The sequence below is a fragment of the Canis lupus genome, chromosome 6 (assembly GCF_003254725.2).
Source record: "Canis lupus dingo isolate Sandy chromosome 6, ASM325472v2, whole genome shotgun sequence".
NCBI lineage: Eukaryota > Metazoa > Chordata > Mammalia > Carnivora > Canidae > Canis > Canis lupus.
The window spans coordinates 32,010,119-32,031,343 of record NC_064248.1 but is presented as its reverse complement, the minus strand read 5'-3'; the positions used below and the strand labels follow the sequence as shown (position 1 = coordinate 32,031,343).

Sequence of the window (21,225 nt, the reverse complement as noted above, 5' to 3'; positions counted from 1 at the left end):
GGAAGGAGGAGGGGCAGTATGAGAGGGACAAACAGAATTCCCTCCTGAGCGGGGGAAATTGACTGGTGACCTGTTCCTGGGACCCTTAACCAATGTAGCCACCCAGGCACCCCTGTTCTCTGAGTCTTAAACTTTGACATACACCTTTAAAATGTATTACTCTAGACTCAGGTACCTAACTTCTTATCACTCTTCAGCTTTACCAATCTCAGTAGGACAGAAAGATCGTAGTCAGGCAATATTTGGAGAGAAATAACTGACTCTCTGGTAGGGAGAGATAATAAGATGTAGTTTGAGTTTTTGAACTCCTGATTAAATTTCGTGGGATATGAAGGATGTTCATTGACAAACCTTCCTAAATTTAATGATGTAGATGCACTAAATGTATCTAATGCACTAAGTGTACTGTTAATATACTTCTGTGACTCTGTGGTGTACAGTGCTGCTGATGGGAAATAGCTATGGTAAAAGTTGCTGAGGGCTGTTTTTGGTACTTTAAGGGAAAAATAACCCTGGTTGGCTTTCCAGAAGTTAATTTTTATATGGTAGCATACATTTAATCAGCATTTTATAAAGCTGTATGAGCATCATCTTCCTTAGGATATAAAAGTAAATAAAACAGCTCTGCTCTCAAAGCTCATTACTAAAAATATGTTTGTAATGGAATATTCGCATAAGGAAGTCATTCTCTTGGAGGAAGGCGTTATTGAAGAGATGATCTTTAAACATGACCTTGAAGGAGTGGGGAAAAGGGAAAAGGATACTTGACAGTTGTGATTAATTTTAAAACAGTTAAGGATAGAATTATAGGAAATCAGGAGACAAATTATCAATAGCTTCAGGAAAAACAAGATCTAATAGGAAAGATAATGTAATCATGATACTCCGATTATATAGAAAATATTTGCCTAAAACTTAAATATTAGCTATAAATATGATAAGGCATATAGGGTGTAGAAAAGAGCTAAATCTCCTCTGTAAACATAGGGACTTAATAATGGTTAGAATTTGTAACTCCAGTAACTAGTGTGAACATATTTTAAAATCCTGAGATCTAAAACAAGTTGTTAAATCATTTAAAATTGATTGCCACTGGGCATTAAGGAATGCTGACAAGCAACTACTTCATTTTATTATGAACACCTTAGACTTTTATGGTATTGAATTGTTAAAATTTTGAAGTTAAAGCAAAATTCTGACAGCACTTAGAAAGTGGCTAATGCAGCTGGTCCATGGACCACACCTAGAGTTGTAAGGATTAGTTTATAATCATGAGATTGTCACTTGGGACAAGTTGGTCAAGTTTTGTCATTTTGTTGACCATTGTATACCCTGGAAGATAACCTTGTCTCTTCATAATTCCTTATCAGACTTAATCTTTCAATACAAGATTTGTTTGAGTCTTAAAATCTGAGGATTAAATGCTGGCTCCAAACTGTGTTTCCTTGAACAAGTTTTATAGGGTAGCTCAGTCTGGTTGGTTTTTTTAAGTTTCACTTTTTAGTAAAGGGAAGGTAAAGATTTGGTCCAGTGCATTTTTAAAAATAGAACAAGAATTGCTATTTTAGGGATCCCTGGGTGGCGCAGCGGTTTGGCGCCTGCCTTTGGCCCAGGGCGCGATCCTGGAGACCTAGGATCGAATCCCACATCAGGCTCCCGGTGCATGGAGCCTGCTTCTCCCTCTGCCTGTGTCTCTGCCTCTCTCTCTCTCTCTGTGACTATCATAAATAAAAAATAAAAAAAAAAAAAAAGAATTGCTATTTTAGGGTTGATAATGTACTATCAGCCAAAAGCATTATGAGAGATTTCGTAATCTCTCAATCCATCACCAGCAATAGAGAAAATAAATCAGTATCTACTAAATGCTTCAAATTATATAAAGGGAAAAAACACAATGATTAAAAGAGGTGGACAAACCCACAATCAGTGTTTTTAATAGCTGGAAGATTTTGAACAGCACAACAAAAAAATCTGAACTAGTTGCTAGTTGGTGTTTACATATAATAATACCACCCCCAATGATGTTAGAAGACATATTTGCTCAAGTATATATGGAGCTTTTGGAAAAATTAACCGTGAACTTAGACTCAACAAATAAGAAGATTGAAATCATTTTGGAGGATATTCTCCAATTATGGTACAATTAAGCTAACTTTCAACAGAAATATAAATAGGGAATCTGCAATTACCTTGATACTAATGTTTTAAAATAATCCACAGATCATAGAAGAAATTATAGTGGAAACTAGAAAATATTTTGAACCAAATGTTAAAATTGAGATAGGGTTTGTCAAAAAATGTGGGATTCAACTAAAGCAGAACTAGAGGAAAATGTTAATAGCTTTAAGTGTAAAGTAAGGAGGGGAAAAGAATGGAAAACTAAAGATCTGAGTTTTCATCCCAAGGTGGAAAAAGAACAAAACCTGAAGAAAATGGAGTTAAAGTGTTAACAGGAGGTTACCTGGGTGGCTAGGTTGGTTAAGTGCCTTTTACATGGATCATGATCTTGGGGTCCTGGGATTAAGTCTTGTGTCAAGCTCCCTTCTCAATGAGGAGTCTGCTTCTCTCTGTCCCTCTGCCCTGCCTCCCCCCCCCTTGTGTGCACACACTTTCTCTCAGATAAATATAATCTTTAAAGATAAAATGCCAACAGGAAATGATGAATACTGTGTACAGTAGGAAGTCAGAAAAGCCAAACATCAGTGCTTTGAAAGTATTGATTAAATGGACGAATTTCTAGTAAGAATGATGAAGGAAAAAAAACCCCACATCACTAATATCAAGGATAAAAAGAACACTACACCAGGCTCAGTGAAGCTTTGCTGGCTATAAGGGCAAAGGAGCAGTGGCAGCAGCAACAACAGCAGAGTCCCTGTGCCAGACAGCCACGGGCCAGAGTGACTTCAACCCGCTGAACCACTGGGGCTGGGCCTGCTGCAAAACCAACTTCCGGTGCCCATGGGTGCAAATATACTTTGACTTCACTCAGTGTGCTGACATCTGCCCAGATGAGAAGGCTGTGCAGGTGGTAAGACAGCTGGAGTCTGGCCTGCGCTGACACCACCCCCGTCCATTTTTTAAAAAGAAAAGTACTACAGATCTTGCAAATGTTACAAATATAGAGAATATTATGAAGAACTTTATAAATTTGAAATTCTTGTGAAAGGGAAAACAACTAAAAGGAACAAAAAGATGCAAAATATATTAATGGTTCTGTGTCTATCTTTAAAAATTCAATCATAGTTGAAAACCTTTATCACTAAGTTAACTCCAAGCCCAGATGGTATTATGGTGAATTATTTCTCACATTTAAGAAAGAAGTAATACCATCTGTAAACATAAACTCTTCAGAAAGTCTTTTATTTAGACTTTTACGAGGTCACCATAACCTTGGTGTAAAAACCCAGTAAAGGAAAATTAGACTCCTCTCTCTTAACATTGATACAAAATTCCTAAACACAATGTTAACAAATTGAATCCAGGAATATGGAATATCTAGGAATAAGATAGAGTAAATAATTTAAAATATGTATCAGTGTGATGCAAAATAATGGAAATTTATAAAATATATAATCTCATGAGATTATATGATCATCTAAATAGATATGAAAAGATTTGATTAAATACTACATTTATGATAATTAGGAATAAAGGTGTGATTATTAATGCAATAAAGTGTATCTCCAAAAATTATTACAAAAACCATATTTAGTGATGAAGTGCCACTTGTCAAAGTTTGATTTGATGAGAGAAACAACACTAACAGCATGCCTATTCATATATTGGAGGTTTTAAATGTAGAAAGAAAAAATAAGGATTAGCAAGAGAAAATCATGACATTACCTACATAGAAGATTCAAACAAGTGCATCTAATGAATTAATTGGAGATGTGATCAATTACAACACGGATTATATTTCTCTAATAAGCAGAACTGTGAAATTTTAAAGATTTTTTATTCATTTGAGAGAGTAGGAGCACAAGTAAGGGGGCAGGTGAGAGGGAAAAGTAGACTCCAAGCTGAGCAGGGAATCTAATGTGGGCCTTGATCCCAAGACCCCAGGATCATGACCTGAGCTGAAGGCAGATGCTCAACTGAGCCACTCAGGTGCCCCATAAATATGAAATCTCCATACCACTTACAAAGCATTTTAAGCTAATAACTAGGGCATTAAAGGAAGTAATAGAGAAGCAAAAGATGTTGGACATAAAAAAGCAAAAAGTAAAATGAGACATAAACTATCAATAATATCAAATGTGAATGGATTAAACAATCTAGTCATAGATTTTCAGACTGGAGGAAAAACGGCATCCAAGTATATGCGGTCTGCAGGAGATACACTTCAGTTTGAAGGATACAAATATGTTGAACATGAAAGGATAGAAAAAGATCTTTTGTCCAAAGAGCAACCATAAGAAAGTGTGGTTATATGGATTTCAGACAAAATAGACTTTAAAACAAAAATTTAACTAAAGATAAAGGAGGATGTTTTATAATAAAAGGACCAGTCAGTCCTTCAGAAGTTAGAACAGATATATATATATATATATCTGTATATATATATACACACACGCACACAGTTATATATATTTATATACACACATATACATATGTGTATATATGTGTGTGTGTGATATACCTAATAACACCACTAAAATATGTAAAGCAAGTATTGACAAGAATTGAAGGGAGAAATAGACAATTCAGTAATCATGACTGGCAGCCTCAATACAGCACTTTCATAATGGATTGAAAACTAGCCAGGAGATCAGTTAAGACTTGAATGACACTATGAACCAACTAGACCTAAGAGAACATCTTGTGAAACAGTAAACAAAATAACAGCAAAAAACATTCTTCTCCTGTATATAGGACATTTTCCAGTACAGACATACAGAGCCATAAAACAAACCTCAGCAAACTTAAAAGGATTGAAATGAATGAAGTACTTTCTCTGATCACGGAATGAAATTAGGATTCAGTGCCAAGAAGAAATTTTAGGAATTCAGAACTATATGGAAATTAAACAACCCCTGAATAACCACTGTGTCAAAGAACTCGTCAAAAGAAAATAGGAAATATTTTGAAATGAATATAAATGACATAACACACCAAAACATTGTAGTGAAATTAAAGCAATTCTTTGAATTGTAGTTAAGGAGCCTGAGTGGCTCAATCAGTTGGGTGTCTGACTCTTGGTTTCAGCTCAGGTCTCAATCTCAGGCCCTTAAATCAGGCCCTGTCCCTCATTGGGCTCTGCACTCCACAGGGAATCTGCTTAAATCCTCTCACCCTCTCCCCTGCTCGTGTTCACACACATTGTCTAAAATAATCATTTTTTTTCTTTATAAAGGAAATTTGTAGTGATGGATACCTATATTTAAAAAGGAGTTCTTGGGGCACCTGGGTGGCTCAGTCCGTTGAGCATCCAAATCTTGATCTCAGCTTGTCTTGATCTAAGGGTTGTGAGCTCAAGCCCCACGTTGGGCTCCATGCTGGACTCTCATTACTTTTTTTTGTTGTTGTTTAAGATTTTATTTATGTATTCATGAGAAACAGAGAGAGAGAGAGAGGTGGGGACAGGCAGAGGGAGAAGAAGCAGGCTTCTCGCAGGGAGCCCAATGCAGGACTTGATCCCTGGACTCAGGATGATGCCCTGAGCCGAAGGCAGACAATCACTGAGCCACCCAGGCATCTCTCCATTACTTTAAAAAAAAAAAAAAAAAAAGGTAAAAATAAAAGTTAAAAACCTCAAGTTAATAACCTTTTAATCTTAATACAAAAAGAAGAGCAAACTAAACCTAAGGAAATAAAGATTACAGCAGAAAATAATAAAGTTAAGAAAGAAAAATACGGAAAATCAAGAAAGCCAAAAATTGTTTTTCCAAAAAAGGTCAAAGATTGACAAACCTTTGCCTAGAATGACTATGAAAGAGATTCAAATAGCAAATCAAGACTGAAAGAGCATTAGTACTGACATTCCAGAAGTTAAAACAATTACGAGAATACTGTGGAACAAATCACTTCTATTCCAGCCAGTTAACTAGTTGAAATAGACCAATACTTAAAGAGACTCAAATGAACAAAAACAGACTCAAGAAGAAATAGAAAATCTGAACAGGCCTATAACAAGTATAGGGATTGAATTAGAACACAAAGAGAAGCTTCATATCAGGTAGCTTTATTGTTGAATTCTACAAAACACATAAAAATAACAATTCTTTACAGATTTTTTTTTTTTAAGAAACAGAAGAGGAAGGAAACCTTTCCCTAATCATTCTGTGAGGCTAGGAGGCCAGTATTTTCCTGATAACAAAATCAAAGACCTCGCAAGAAAACTACAGAACAATATCTCTTGTGAATATATGTAAGAATCACTAACAAAAAACTAAAAAATTCAATCCAGCAACAGAGAAAGGATTATACACCATGGCCAAGCAGGATTTATCCCAAGAATGCAAGGTTGGTTTCACAACCAAAAATAAATTAATCTACCATATCATTAGAATAAGGAACCAAGAAATATGATTATGATAATAGATGCTAAAACATTTCCTGACAAAATGCGATGCTCCTTTATGATAAAAACATTAAATAAAGTTGAGATAGTTGGGAAACTCCTTATCTTGATAAAGGGCATCTGTGAAAAATTCCACAGCTAAAGTATAAATGATTAAAGGTTTTTCCCCTGAGTCAGAACAAGAGGAGGATGTCAGCACTTTCCACTTCTATTCTCATTGTACAGGAGTTCCTAATCAGGATAGGCAAGAAAATGAAATAGAAGGCATCAAGACCGGGAAGGAAGAAATAAAACTACTGACACGTGATAGGATCTTTTTTGTAGGAAATCCTAAAGAACAACCCCTCCCCCCCCCAAAAAAAAACAGATAAAAACAAGGTCAACAATGCTGCAGGTCAGATCAATATATAGTATTGTTTGTATTTCTATTGTACTTGCAATGAACAGTCCAAAAATGAAATTAAGAAAAAAGTTTCACTTACAACAGTATCAAAATGAAGTGCAAAACTCTAAAAACTACAATATACCTTTGAAAAGAGATTAAACATCTAAATAAATGGAAAGACTTCCATGTTCCTGGATCAGAATACCTGATAGAATTGAGGTAGTTATACTCCCTAAATTGATCTATAGGTTCAACACAATTCACTGTTAAAGTCCAATAGGCTTCTTTGCAGAAGTTGTTGATCTGATCCTGGAATTCATGCACATATTCAAGGAACTCAGAATAGCCGAAACAATCCTCAAAAAACAAAACATAAAGTTGAGAACTCATCCTAAATTTAAAACTTAACAGCTACAGCAGTTGAGACCTATATATCAGTGGGATAAAATTGAGAATCCTGAAATAAACTTAATATTTAAATTACTTGGTTTTGACAAGAGTGTCAAAACAATTCAGTAGGGGAAAGAATGGCCGTTTTAAATGGTGCTGGAACACCTGTCCACATGCAAAAGAATAAATGGATCCTCTTCACGCTATTTAAAAATTAAAATGGATCAATAAAATTTTACAACTATTAAATATTCATGACCTTGGATTAAGCAGTGATTTTTTTTTTTAGATCTTATACCAAAAACTCAACAAATAAAAAACTTAATTGGATTTTATCAAAATTAAAAACTTGGGGCACCTGGATGGCACAATTGGTTAGGCCTCTGGCTCTTGGTTTTGGCTCAGGTAGTGGTCTCAAGGTTGTGAGGTCAAGCCCCACATTGGGCTCCACACTCAGCTTGCGGTCTGCTTAAGATTCCCTCTTCTCTGCCCCCCTCCATAAATAATTATATATTTTTAAAAAGTTAAAAACCTTAATTTTTCAAAGCATATCATCAAGAAATTGAAAATAGAATGTGTGAAAACATTTGCAAATCATATGTGAAATGGGACTGAAATATAGAATATATAGATAGAACTCTTATAAGTCAATAATAAAAAGGCAAATAACCCAGTTTTAAAGTGGGCAAATGACCAGAATAAATAAGATAAACAAGTGGCCAATAAACAGCATCATTAACCATCAGGGAAATGCAAATCAAAAGGACAGTGAGGTATCGCATCACTCATCAAAATGACTCTACTGGAAAAAGAGACAGTAACAAATGTCATGAAGAGATATTAAAATAAAATCACTCTTTTGCTCCCTATTGTGAAAATATTGGTCTAGATGCTTTTAAAACAGTTTGTTCCTCTGAAGGTTAAATATGGAGTTAAAGTATGATTCAGCAATTTCACATAAGGCATATAACTAAGAAAAATGAAAACATGTCTACACAGAAATTTATACCTGATTTTTATAGCAGATTTATTAATAATAGTCAATTTTGGCTCTGAAGCAGAATGTAAATATCCAGAATTCTTGAAGGTATATATAACATAAAAGTAAGGTAAAATCTGGGATGTAAAGTGTGAATACTTTTTATTTATTTAAGTAATCTCTACCCCCAACGTGGGGCTCAAATTCATGACCCAGAGATCAAGTCATATGCTTTTCCAACTGCACCAGCCAGGCACCCCTTGAATACTTTAAGATAATGTGTATTTAAATAATGTTTCACTTTTTACTTAAATGGTTATTGAGGGGATCCCTGGGTGGTGCAGCGGTTTAGCGCTTGCCTTTGGCCCAGGGTGCGATCCTGGAGATGTGGGATCGAATCCCCCGTTGGGCTCCCAGTGCATGGAGCTTGCTTCTCCCTCTGCCTGTGTCTCTGCCTCTCTCTCTCTCTTTCTCTCTATCATAAATAATAAAAAAAAAATTAAAAAAAATTAAATGGTTATTGAAACATTGGCTAAAATGTTTTTGGAAAACTTTAAAATATATTAGAATCCATGGAATCCTGAGGCATATGTAAGACTTTATAAAATAAAAAGGACATTTTCATAACAATAGAAAGTAAAATATAGCAGCAGAAAGCTATGAAGATCAGAAGGCAGGACACCAAGAATAAGTGGCATTATATTAAATGTAACTGGATTAAAATCTATTAAAAGATTCATTATGCTAAAATATTTTCATTGTTTAACAAGAGGCATCTAAAACAAATTAATGAAATAGACAACAGCATGTTCAGCAGGAGTCATATCATTGGATAAATAAAAGATAATTTTAAAGTTCAAAATTAATAGGACACTGTCCAACAACTATATACCTGAGGGCAAAATGAAATGAGATCCCTTACTCTCAGTATATTCTAAAATCAATTCTAGATGGATTAGACAGTCAAATTTGAAAGACAGATCTTTAAAACTTGAGAAAATATAGATGACTTCTCTTTTCAACCTTGTGCTGCTGGACAAGTACCATGATTCCAGAGATCTGTACAAAATGTGGCTTATTTGACAGCAAAGGATTCAAGCTGGTTGAAGAGAGAAGTTCTGTGATGGCAGGATCCCCTAATTAGACTGTCTTTTATTTTTATTTTCCCAGTAATAAATTTTACTAAACCTCTCTACAGTATGTTAAAGTCTCATTTACTTTAGAGGCAGTTACCAGTACTTAACTTCCCTGAGCCTTTTATTGGCAGTTTAACTTATTTTTCCCTAAGCATACTTCCACATGGAGTATCTCTCTGTAGTGCCCTATGTTTTATCAGCTAGCAAGGTGCACGCTGTTATGACCAATTTTCTCATATTTAATTTAATTTAATTTAATTCTCTCTGACCAAGTATTCCTATTATATATCCATTCAGGTCTGCTCTTAATATATTTTTAATTGCATAGTCATGGTACAGGTCTGTGTCTTGAGATGATCTCGATCAGAAGAAGGCTTCTGTACTATCAGAGGGCTTCATTATGTTACACATTACCTAGGGGTGGGAAAGGATTTTTCAAGAGTGATTAAACAATAACAGAAAAGAAATTATTAAAATTAGGAAGATCCAGGGGTACCTAGGTGGCTCAGTCAGTTAAGCATATGCCCTTTGGCTTAGGTCATGATCCCAGAACTCCAGGATTGAGCCCCATGTCGGGCTCCCTGGTCAGCAGAGTGTCTGCTTCTCCCTCTGCCTTTTACCGTGTTCTTGTGCTTTCTCACTTTCTCTCTCTCTCTCTCTCTCTCTCTCTCTCTCAAATATAGAAGTAAAATCTTTAAAAAATTAGGAAGATCTAAAGACAAGCCACAAATGAGAGAAGATACTTGCAACTCATACAACAAATGATTGGCAAAGGATTTCAACTGTAATCATTTAAGAATACTGTCTCTCTTCATCTTGACTTCTTACCTTTGTGTCACCTGGCAGTAGAATAGCTTCAGGCATTTTGTGATTGGGGATATACTTAGTGTAGGTTTAATAGGATACATTTGTGGTTCATAGTCAATTTTGAAAGTAGGTAGTTACTACCTGTTGGCTTTTGATGGGAATAGGGTCTGCAATGCCTGGTACCTGAAATATATGAGGAATAAAGAAGCCATGAATTGAAATTTATGAAGGTAGTCAGGAGAAATATTCCCCAATTACCTGATGTTTAAAACTAAGTAGAGGATTTAGTTCTCATGGATTTCCAGTCAAAAGAACTTCTCTGTTAGAAAAATAATAACATAGCATATTAAAAATTTACCATACTTTTTGTTGTTAGGAATCCTGCCTTTAAAAGAAAACAAGAATTTTTGTGTTTATAGGGCACACAGCTGTAGCAGTACCAAAAAGAAATGTCTTTACATGAAGCTGATTGTTTCATGCATTCTGATTATCAATTAAAATTTAATCACCTATGCTGTGCGGCACCAGAGTGGCTAAGTCGGTTAAACATCCAGTTCTTGATCTGGGCTCAGGTTTGTTGTGTTTTGTTTTTATTTTAAGGTTTTATTTATTTGAGAGAGAGAGAGAGCACAAGCAGGAGGAGCAGCAGAGGGAGAAGCAGACTCCCCACTGAGCAGGGAACCCGATGCAGAGCTCAATCCCAGGACCCAGGTATCATGGGTCCCAAGCCAAAGCAGACGCCTAATCAACTGAGCCACCCAGACACCCCCTAGACTCAGGTTTTGATCTCAGGGTCATGAGTTCAAACCATGTGTTGGGCTCCTCACTGCTGGGCAGGGAGCATACATTAAAAAAAAAAATTACGCTAGAAGATAGACTTAGTTTGTTCATTTTCTCTGGGAAATACTACAAAAATAGGTAATCAAATAGTCCTATAGGAAAAAAATCTTATATTGAATCAGGCCCTTAATGAAAGTATGCAGTTTTTTTGGTTTTTGTGATTTTTTAAAAATATATGACAGTTTTGTTTTTGTTTTGGAGGTGTTTGTTTATTTAAGTAGGTTCCATGCCCAGTGTGGAGCCCAAAATGGGGCTTGAACCCAGGACCCTGAGATGAAATGTTGGAGTTTACTGTCTGAGCCCCTGTAAATGACAGGTTTTTAAAATATGAATCAACAAATGTTGATTTTTTTTTTTTCTTGTTCTAAAGAAATATTTGCCTCAACCTTCAGGTCTCACAGATCCTGGGACTGTTCCTGATCAAATGATATGGTAAATAAAAAAATAAAGGAAAGCTCCAAGTAAGATATGTGATAAATGAAAAAATTATTCAGGTAGCTTTGACTGGTTATTTGTGCCTTAAAAAGTCCTAGCTTCTGTCATTTCAGTTTAAAAGTTCTCTATATTTTGTTAGATAACTGTCATGCCTGTATATATTTTTTTTCTTTTTCATTTCTTATGCCTTTGATTGCCTTGTAATTTGGCAGAGTAATTTCCTTTAAACTATATACCTACCTATAGTTTACATCAGACTTGATGTAGATCCTAAGAGATAAATTCTAAACTGTTTTTTTTGCTATGTAGGTTTTTACTAAATTATGAGAAATAATTATAAAATTTAAATTAGCTTTCTTGTTTGAACTGGCATCCTGTTGTGTATCTTTAGTGCTCATTTTATATTCCTATTGGGAATTACTCCTGCAGTACCACTTATTTTGGAAATATGAGCATTAGGAAAGAAAATGCAGGGATCCCTGGGTGGCGCAGCGGTTTAGCACCTGCCTTTGGCCCAGGGCGCGATCCTGGAGACCCGGGTTTGAATCCCATGTCAGGCTCCCGGTGCATGGAGCCTGCTTCTCCCTCTGCCTGTGACTCTGCCTCTCTCTCTCTCTCTCTCTCTCTCTCTCTCTCTCTCTGTGTGTGACTATCATAAATAAATAAAAATTAAAAAAAAAAAGAAAATGCAAAATTTTTTGCAAAAAATTGAGTTTTGTTTTTTTAGGAAATGGAATTTAATCTTTACATCATGTAAAGTATAGCCTGCTTGGATTATTGAAACTAGACTTTAATGGTTATGACAGTGAGGTGATAAAACAAAAAGTAGCCAGATAAAATTTTCAGGTTTTTATTAAGTAGAGGCTTACTAGCAATATAAAGTTTGAATTTATTTAGTTTAGATTTATAGAAAAGATTAAAGTTACTTGTACGTTTTCAGTGATAGGTAAGAATGGATATAATTTTCAAGAAAAATTATTATCTAAATCTTTAGAGGGGGCAGCCCCAGTGGCCCAGTGGTTTAGTGCCACCTTCAGCCTGGGGTGTGATCCGGGATCGAGTCCCTACATCAGGCTCCCTGCATGGAGCCTGCTTCTCTCTCTGCCTGTATCTCTGCCTCTTTCTCTCTCTGTGTCTCTCATGAATAAATAAATAAATAAAATCTTTAAAAAAAACTTTAGAGGGAGTCTGAACATTATTTTAATACACCAAATAAATAAACTTTTGTCTATTAGAGAAATGCATCTAAATATAGTACTTTAAATTCTAGGTTATAAAAGATGGCCAGTCCAGACAGAAGTAAGCGCAAGGTACTAAAAGCCAAAAAAACAATGCCTGCAAGTTGCCGGAAGCAAGTAGAGATCCTGAATAAGTCAAAGAATGTCGAAGCACTGAAAACAGCAACTGGGAATAATGTGTCAAGTGGTAATCAGAGTTTAAGTACTGGTGTCATAAGTAGCAAATATGGACATTCTGAAAATGATGCTTCCTTATTGGACTCCAACAAAAATTCAGTATGCTCAGAGAATAGTAAAGTATTTTCTCAGAATATTGTGAAACCACTAGAAATTGTTGCTTCAGAAACAAGATTGGAAAACTTTGAAGAGCAAGTTCTGTGCCCTTACCAAAAGTCAAGAAAAACAACAGAATTTTCCAAGAAGCTCTTTACACAAGAGGCAAAAGAGTCACAAAACACTTCTGAAAACCATTTTGAATGTCAGACAGATGTAACAAGATCTTGTTTTGAACAACTTGAAGATTATAATCTGAAACCCATTTATTGTCCATCTAGTGTATCTAGTGGTGTTGTTCAAATGCCAGAAACTACAGTAAACAGTGCCTTGGATGATAAGAGGATCAACAAAATGGTTTCCTGTTTAGAAAACTCCGGTTCTGAGTCATGTGATAAAAGACAAGATGACATTTTAAGTTCAAATACCCGTTTTGTGCCTGTTGATAAAGTACCTAAGTTGAACAATTCAGTCATTTCCAGTAACTATGCTGCTGCTATTTTGAAAAGTGAAGAATCCTGTAGGACCTGTCATTCTAGCATTTCAAGTTGTGAAAGTGTAGACTCAACACTGCTGGCAGCACTTGACACTGGTAGGAATAATAGTAAGTATATACTTATGCATCTTTTAGAGAAATTAAAATAGTCACTTTCCTTTTGGGGGATATTTTTAGCCTCAGATATAGAAATAGTAGAGCATATATAGCCAAGAGAAAAGTAAATCATGAAATAATTGTTTCAGAGTGTCTTGTTTCTGAACCATTTAGGGTGAGGAGGGGGAAACGGTATCCTCCATATCTGAAGGGAGGTAAATTCTGGCAAAGAAGGAATCAGTCACTTTGCCTTGAGAGTACAAAAAAAAAAAAAAAAAATCAAAAAGGTGACATAGGGCGATTGTTTGGTTTATTTCATCTACATCTTAATTTGAAGTTTTATTTATTAGATTAATGAGGCTAGTTGAAAGAGTTTTTTTTTTTTTTTAATCGTTGATGAACTCATTTCTTTCCATAGAATTAACCTGTAAATCATAGGCCAAATGTAAGGTGATAGATAATACATACATGTGTGCATGGAGTGACAGAAACATCGAATAACTAATGAAATTCTAGAATTATAAAATCATTAAAGTAACAAAAGTAAATTTCATTAAAAGTAGGATGTTTTTGTAAGTTAATGAAATAAAAAGAAAAAACATTTCTTAGGATAAAATTTTATTTGTGTTCTTATGTAGGTTACGTAGTCATTTAACAAGACGGATTTAAAATTGCTTAAAAATAATAACAGGATCACCTATTAAAAAAAATGTCAGACTGCGTAAGTAACTGTACTGTATAAAAATGATGTATGACTGCTTAAGTAACTAGAGGATTAAGTATTATAATTTATTCAGTTTTTGTTGGTATTAAATAGGTATTAAAGTTGAAAGGAAAGTGTATCTGAGACCAGAATCCTACCTAGGAACCTGATAGAATCATTTTTTGAAGGTTATATTTTGTCACAAGTTTTTAGACAATTACATTTGCTAAAAAATGCTGCCTGACATCACATTTTAGTTTATTTCCTTAGAGAGTCTGAATTCCCTTGTTTCCTTCCTTAGAAGGAATATTTTTACTTCTGATCTTTCCATTTCCCCAAGGCCATAATCAAAAGAAGAGGATGTTTTCAGAAAACAAAGAAAATGTTAAGCGCATGAAAACTTCAGAGCAAATTAATGAAAATATTTGTGTAACTCTGGAAAAGCATACAGCATTGCTAGAACAGGTAAAATATTGGGGCTTCAAACCTTCTGATTAGTAAAAAAATGGTAAAAGTTAATTGATCTCCATGGTGATTTAGTACAGATGACTTTCACTTGGTGCAAAGGTGGTGTATGAAAGTAGAATCAAACGATGGAGGTATTAGGGAAAGATAATTGTTTACATTACCAAAACATCTCCAGTTAATTGAAAATAATCTTATGCAGAGTAGCCTGGAGAATCCTGTTTAGGTAGAGTGCTGTAGTAGAAAGAATGGACCATTTTAGTCAACATTACATTTAAATCTCTTTGAAAGACATTGTCTGACCTTAAGTTTTGCTGAATAATTCAATCTCTTTTGTACTGGTCTTAGGGTTCTCTGATCTGCAGCTTCAGCTGTTTGTATACCTCATCACAATTGACCACTGTGTCATAAACTCAGACAACCCAGAAGTTCGTCATAAAGTCCTGTTGCATTCAGGTTTAGTGACCTAATTTCCAGGTTTACATGGATATGTTGCATTATCTGACTCTGCTTTATAACATCATTGAATGCACATTTTGCTTTCATTTTGCCCCATTTTATTTCATTGTACTCTAGTTTCCCATGTCTGATCAACTCTGAATTTAAGTGTGAGATTCAATTTTACTTTTTATCTTTTTTATGAGATTCAATTTTAATAGGTCCTGTAATGAGGACCTGTTTTAATGATGTTTTGCTATTTTACTACCACTAGAATTATTCAGCTAAAAGTCATTATATGATAGATTAATGTCTGTCACCTATAATAGGTCTTAATGTCAGAACCAAACTACCCTGCTGTTTTAGGAAGGAAAACACTACTGTTTTCTAAAACAGACCATTACAACTATATAGTTACTATATAGTTACGTGTTATATGGATATATACTCACATAATAAATAAATGGAAACCTTTTTGAAGGACTCTTGCAGAACCAGCATCTAAGGTGAGCCAGCAGTTTTTCCATTTCTACCTTGTCTTTTCTTCCAGGAAGACCAAAGGGAACAGTAAAATAAAGATGTCTAAGTCTTATTATTTGCTGGATAGGACTAATAGAATTACGGTGAACAAAGATCTAGCTTAAGAAAAAGGCTGTGTCTTACTCCCAGGAATTAGTAGCTGAATTTAGAAATAAATTCTGATAGGGACATATAAAGATAAAATTTAATCTGAATATTTTGGTTTCACTGGCATGGAAAAATTAGTTTTCATTCATTACTATTACCTCTCTCACAAAATACTTGGTTTGAGTTGACACAGAAAATGGTCCTTTCCAGTGAGGTTTAAGAAATGCAGTTTATTTTGTTTTCTCAACCACCACCACCACCCCTGGCAGAAGTTTCTTGCACATTCCTCAGAGACATTTGGTGTTTTAGCTAATTACTATCTTTTCACCTATCTCCTAATAGCTAGCTTTCCATAACTTGATATTTTAATTCCTGTCCAGAGACTTAAGTCTCTAAACCACATCTTTTTGGATTTTTTGTTTGAATCCCAGTGGAATAGGGATTATCATTCTGATGTTCTTCTCTGAGAGAGTCCCCTAGCTGTTGACTCTTCTGAGGTTTTATAAGGATCTTGGCCTCCTTGATTCCAATTGAGTTAATGAAGTATAGAGGAGTTTTTCTTCTAAAGTCCAAGTTTTTAATATTTATTTATTTTTAAGATTTTATTTATTTGACAGCACAGGTAGGTAGAGTAGCAGCCAGGGGGAGAGGGGAGAAGCAGGCTCACCCCTGAACAGAGAGCCAAACATGGGGGTCGATCTCAAGACTCTGGGATCATGACCTGAGCCAAAAACAGACACTTAACCAACTGAGCCACGAGGCGCTCCTTTAAAGTCCAAGTTCTTCATTCTACCTACTATCATAGAAAGTTGAGGCAGATTGGAAATATATAATTGCTAGTCTTTGTCCAATTTTTAGGATACTTTGGCTGTCATCTGCAAGTTGTACCTAGGATTTCCGTCTGATACCATAATTTTGGATATATTACTATCAGCAGAAGACATTTATGAGGTATTTTTTTGGTGGAGGTTATTGTGTCCTCTTTATGAGGAACATCACCACTAAATGAGAACAAATGTCCACTCTAATCAAGAGTAACAACCTATGGATGGGCATTTAGTACTTTTAAATAACCAGGTTTTAAGAGTCTGCCTCCATCTGAATTGTCCGGAGTGATTCAGACTTTCTTGCTTAAATTGTGGTTTATTGAGCTTACTAACAGTTGAAGACTGTCATTTTCGACTACTCTTTCCTCAGACTTACCTGATCAGAATTACTAGTGATGCCTGTTAATTAGATGGTTTTTCAGACCTTTTTCCAGGAAATTCTGTTTGGTGAATCCAGGTTAGGGCCTAGGAATCTATGATTTTAGCAAATGTCCCATGTGTTACCAGGAAAGTTTCACAAACACTGTGTGGCCTCCTCTTGTTAGCAAAACAGTATTTCCTTTTTTTTTTTTTTTTTTTAAATTATTTATTTATGATAGTCACACACACAGAGAGAGAGAGAGAGAGAGAGGCAGAGACAGGCAGAGGGAGAAGCAGGCTCCATGCACCGGGAGCCTGACGTGGGATTCGATCCCGGGTCCCCAGGATCGCGCCCTGGGCCAAAGGCAGGCGCTAAACCGCTGTGCCACCCAGAGATCCCCAAAACAGTATTTCCATACTCAAGACATTTAGAAAGTTTCTCCAAGATTCATCTGAGTATGAGCTTTACATATTGAGCCTAGCCATTGAACTAGCAAGCATGCAGGAAAAACCACACATGGGTAACAGGGGTCACCTATCAGTAAAAATAATGTGTTTTTGAGCACTTATTAAATACTTAAAAGTTTGTTAGTAAAAATGATAATGTTGAGAAACCATTGAAGAAATATTAAGCATTACAGAAAAAGTCAAGTACATGGTTATGTTGAAGAGCAAGAACAATGACAAATGAGAAGGAAAAACCTTAGGATTAATCAAATAAAATTGCTTAATATCCCTAATCATTCTGGTGATATCCATATAATAAAAGAGTTTAACATAGAAGGTTTGTGTTCCAATTTCAAACACCAAGAAGCAAGAATTTAGGGGAAAGATAGAAATATTACTAATAAGTACCTCAGATGTATCATGACAGGTTTTGTTATTGAGAGAGACGACCTACTCTGTTACGAAAGCAGTTTACGAGAGGATACTAATTCAGCAAAAAACTACAGTGGATGTTTCTGAATACATGGCTCAGCAGAGCTGTTTGTATCAGTGGGCATTGAGATTAATTATGCTCCCTGAAAATAGGTTCGTCTGTTTTCTAAAAAACAGCCAGATAATGAAATGCATTAATGTTTCATGTGACAGCTACTACACATTATTAGAATAGCATGCATTATGCCAAATAGCATTAGTCACTAACTAATTGTGCCTGGCTTCTTTCATTTTAACAATAAGAAAGTCACCCCCTAAAAAAGCTATTCAAGTAAAATAGATTATCTTCCTTTTTATCAATTCACTTTTTTCTGTTTTATGGAGCTCTTTCACATATTAACCTTTTATACTTTTACAAAAATCCTGTGAGCATCACACATTCAACATTGTATTATCTGCCCACATGTGAGCAAGGAAAATGAAGCAAAGTGTGTGACTTTCCAAAGGTCATACAGCTTTTGTTAATGGCCAGATCAAGGCTCAGACTTTCATAATTTGCATCGTAATCTACTACAGACCAAACCAACCATTTTCATTGGTCTCTGGCTTTCAGATTAGTGGAGTTCCTTTTTATGGAATATTTGGTTTCATTTATGCTCATTAGAAAAATAAATGTGATAGAGGCTTTTACCTTTAATATGTATTATGGAATTCAGCTGAAACTGTAAAAAACAAAAATTAGCCCTTGGAGAATAAGTTTATTTTCTAACATCAATATATTTAGATACTGGGTGTGTTTCGCTGAATTTGATATTCAAACTTCTATAAAACTTACTTGTAATATGAACATAAAATATGAAAAAATGTATTTTATCGGTTACAGTAAATCTAGAAAAGAACAAAGCTATTTTTAAGGAGTAGAAAATAAAATTGCTTTTAAATTTGAAATGGGTGTTTTGGTTTTTATTTTAAAATTCTAGGTCAAACATTTGATTCGACAGGAGATCTATAGTATAAATTACAAGCTATTTGATAGCAAACTGAAAGAATTGACCGAACGCATTGGGAAGACACAGTGCAGGAATAAACATGAAGCAATAGCTGATGAACTCTTTGTAAGTTTCTAATTTCATTTAATTTCATTTGAAGTAGATTTTTTTGCATGTTATGAAAGGAAAACAATAAAGCAGACCCAAATCTGATCTTTGCCCACAAGCCTGATATACTATACCATAAGTAACAGAATTTCTTAGCTGTATTGGCCCTCATGAAATACTTTTGGAAATACTATACTGTGTTCTTCTGTTGTCAATTATTTTGTGTCAACTGACAGGCATAATACATAAGCGGTTTCTTTTAATTAAAAATATATTCTGTGTTAGAGCTTGTACAACATATTTCAGACTGTTCTGGGGTTTTTATTTTGTTCTTATCCCTATAGGCTTACTTGCTGATTGCTGTTTCTACCAACATTAACTTTATCGTGGCTCCATTAGAAGTTTGATGTTTTTATCTTCCATTCTTATGTGCCATACTGGCATCAAACGTGATTTAAATTTTTGCTTATATAAGAATTTGTCATTTATTTGGGTGGATGCCTAAGTCTTATGAGACTGCTTTGGCAGATACATAGTTTTCCTTCAATCTCTATATATTATTTAGTGCGCTGGTTTTGTATTTTTCTTTTTTCTAGGCAAAAATATCAAAACTTCAAAGACGTATTAAAGCAGTATTGCAATGTCAAAAGAATTTCTTGGAAACAAATGTATTAACCAGTAATACAGCCTGTAAGGTTGGTATAAACCCATATGAGCTTTAATTAGCTCATTGACCCACTATTGTAGGTAGTTGGATTTTAAGAAATGAAATCTATTTCCAAACTAAGAAGGCTTTAAAGACAAATTTATATGTAGAATATTCCTGTGATACTATCTCTGGAGAAGATACTGTTAGGTAACCAAAAGTAAATGCCACTTGTATTTATTTCAAGTGAATAAGAGACAATTTGTGATCCCTACCATTTTATCATGAAACAGATAGTATATAGCAAAGTTGACCAAATTTTACAATGAACACTCATAGATGCAACACTTACATATTTTACCTTCACTATTTTAATATCTATATGTCTGTCAATCTGTTCATCTCCTAAGCCATCTTTATATTTTGTGTATTCATAAATACATTTTTTTGTATCAAAATACACTCTGCAGTATATGCTTCCAAAATATTTCAGCAGGGATATCATTAGAGTTTTGTATCTGTTTGTATTTTTTATATAAAATTTAAATATAATCTTCAGTATATATTCACTGAATTTTTTTCTTGTAGGATCTTTATTAGCTTTGGTATCATATTTATGCTAGCCTCAATAATTAAATTGGAAAGCACTCCCTCCCCTGTATTCTGGAAGTTTGTGTGTAAGATTTTTTTACTTCCTTAAATGTTTGATAGATTGCATCTCTGAAAACTATGTGTGGGCAAGGAGCTTTCTTTTGTAGGAAGACTTTTTCTTGAAATTCAATTCTTTAATAGGTATGGGGCAATTCAGATTTTTCTATTTCCTTTCCTCCTGTATGTTTTGTAAGTTATCTTCACAAGGAATGTGTCCCTTGTATCTATGTTGTTGAATTTGTTGACATAAATTATTGACAACATTTTTTTGTCCTTTTAATATTTGTAGATCTGTAATGATAGACTCTTTCATTTCTGATATTGGTAATCTATATTTTCTGTTTTTCTGGATGAGACTTGCTAGAGTCTTAAAAATCTTATTCTCAAAAAAAAATCTTATTCTTTGTTGTCTCTTCTATTTTTTTATAATTTTCTTTCTTATGTTTGATGTAATTTCTTTTTTCAATTTCTTCAGTGTTAATTTTAAATCATCTTTGTTACTAGAAAACATTTAAAGCTATAAATTTCCTTCTAAGCACTGCTTTTTCTAAGCATTTTCTATGCATCTTTTCAGTGATTAGACATTGTACTTTTGTTTTTCTTCAGTTGAAAATAATTTATAACTTCCCTTGTGGTATTGTTCTTTGACCTATGGGTTATTTAGAAGTATGTGTTTAATTTCCAGCATTTGGGACCTCTCTATTTTATTTTGGTCAGAGAACATACTGTGTAAAATTTCAGTCTTGAGAGTTACTGACACTTACTTTATAGCCCAAGATATGCTTTTCCTTCCTTAGTGAATGTTCCATGTACACTTGAATGTTGGATATAATGTTCTACAAATGTCACTTTTGTATTGAGTTTGCCACAGTGCTTGATAGTGGCGAATAATGATCCCTAAAAGCTATCCATGGCTTCATCCCCAGAACCTGTGAGT

General features: G+C 34.6%; 1 protein-coding gene across 5 annotated transcripts in view; it reads left to right on the top strand.

Annotated features, from left to right (window-relative positions):
- ATF7IP2 (activating transcription factor 7 interacting protein 2) overlaps nt 1–21,225 on the top strand; it is a 55,379-nt gene that overhangs the window by 2,644 nt on the left and 31,510 nt on the right. For 3 of the 5 annotated variants that reach the window (XM_049111409.1, XM_049111411.1, XM_049111410.1), the window contains exons 2-5: nt 12,763–13,607; nt 14,639–14,763; nt 18,875–19,009; nt 19,588–19,686. In XM_049111409.1, coding sequence (XP_048967366.1) covers nt 12,773–13,607; nt 14,639–14,763; nt 18,875–19,009; nt 19,588–19,686 — 1,194 coding nt within the window. In that variant the 5' untranslated portion in view covers nt 12,763–12,772. Of the gene's footprint in view, nt 1–12,762; nt 13,608–14,233; nt 14,317–14,638; nt 14,764–18,874; nt 19,010–19,587; nt 19,687–21,225 lie in introns of those variants that run through there. The other 2 variants (XM_049111413.1, XM_049111412.1) reach the window with 2 other exon arrangements.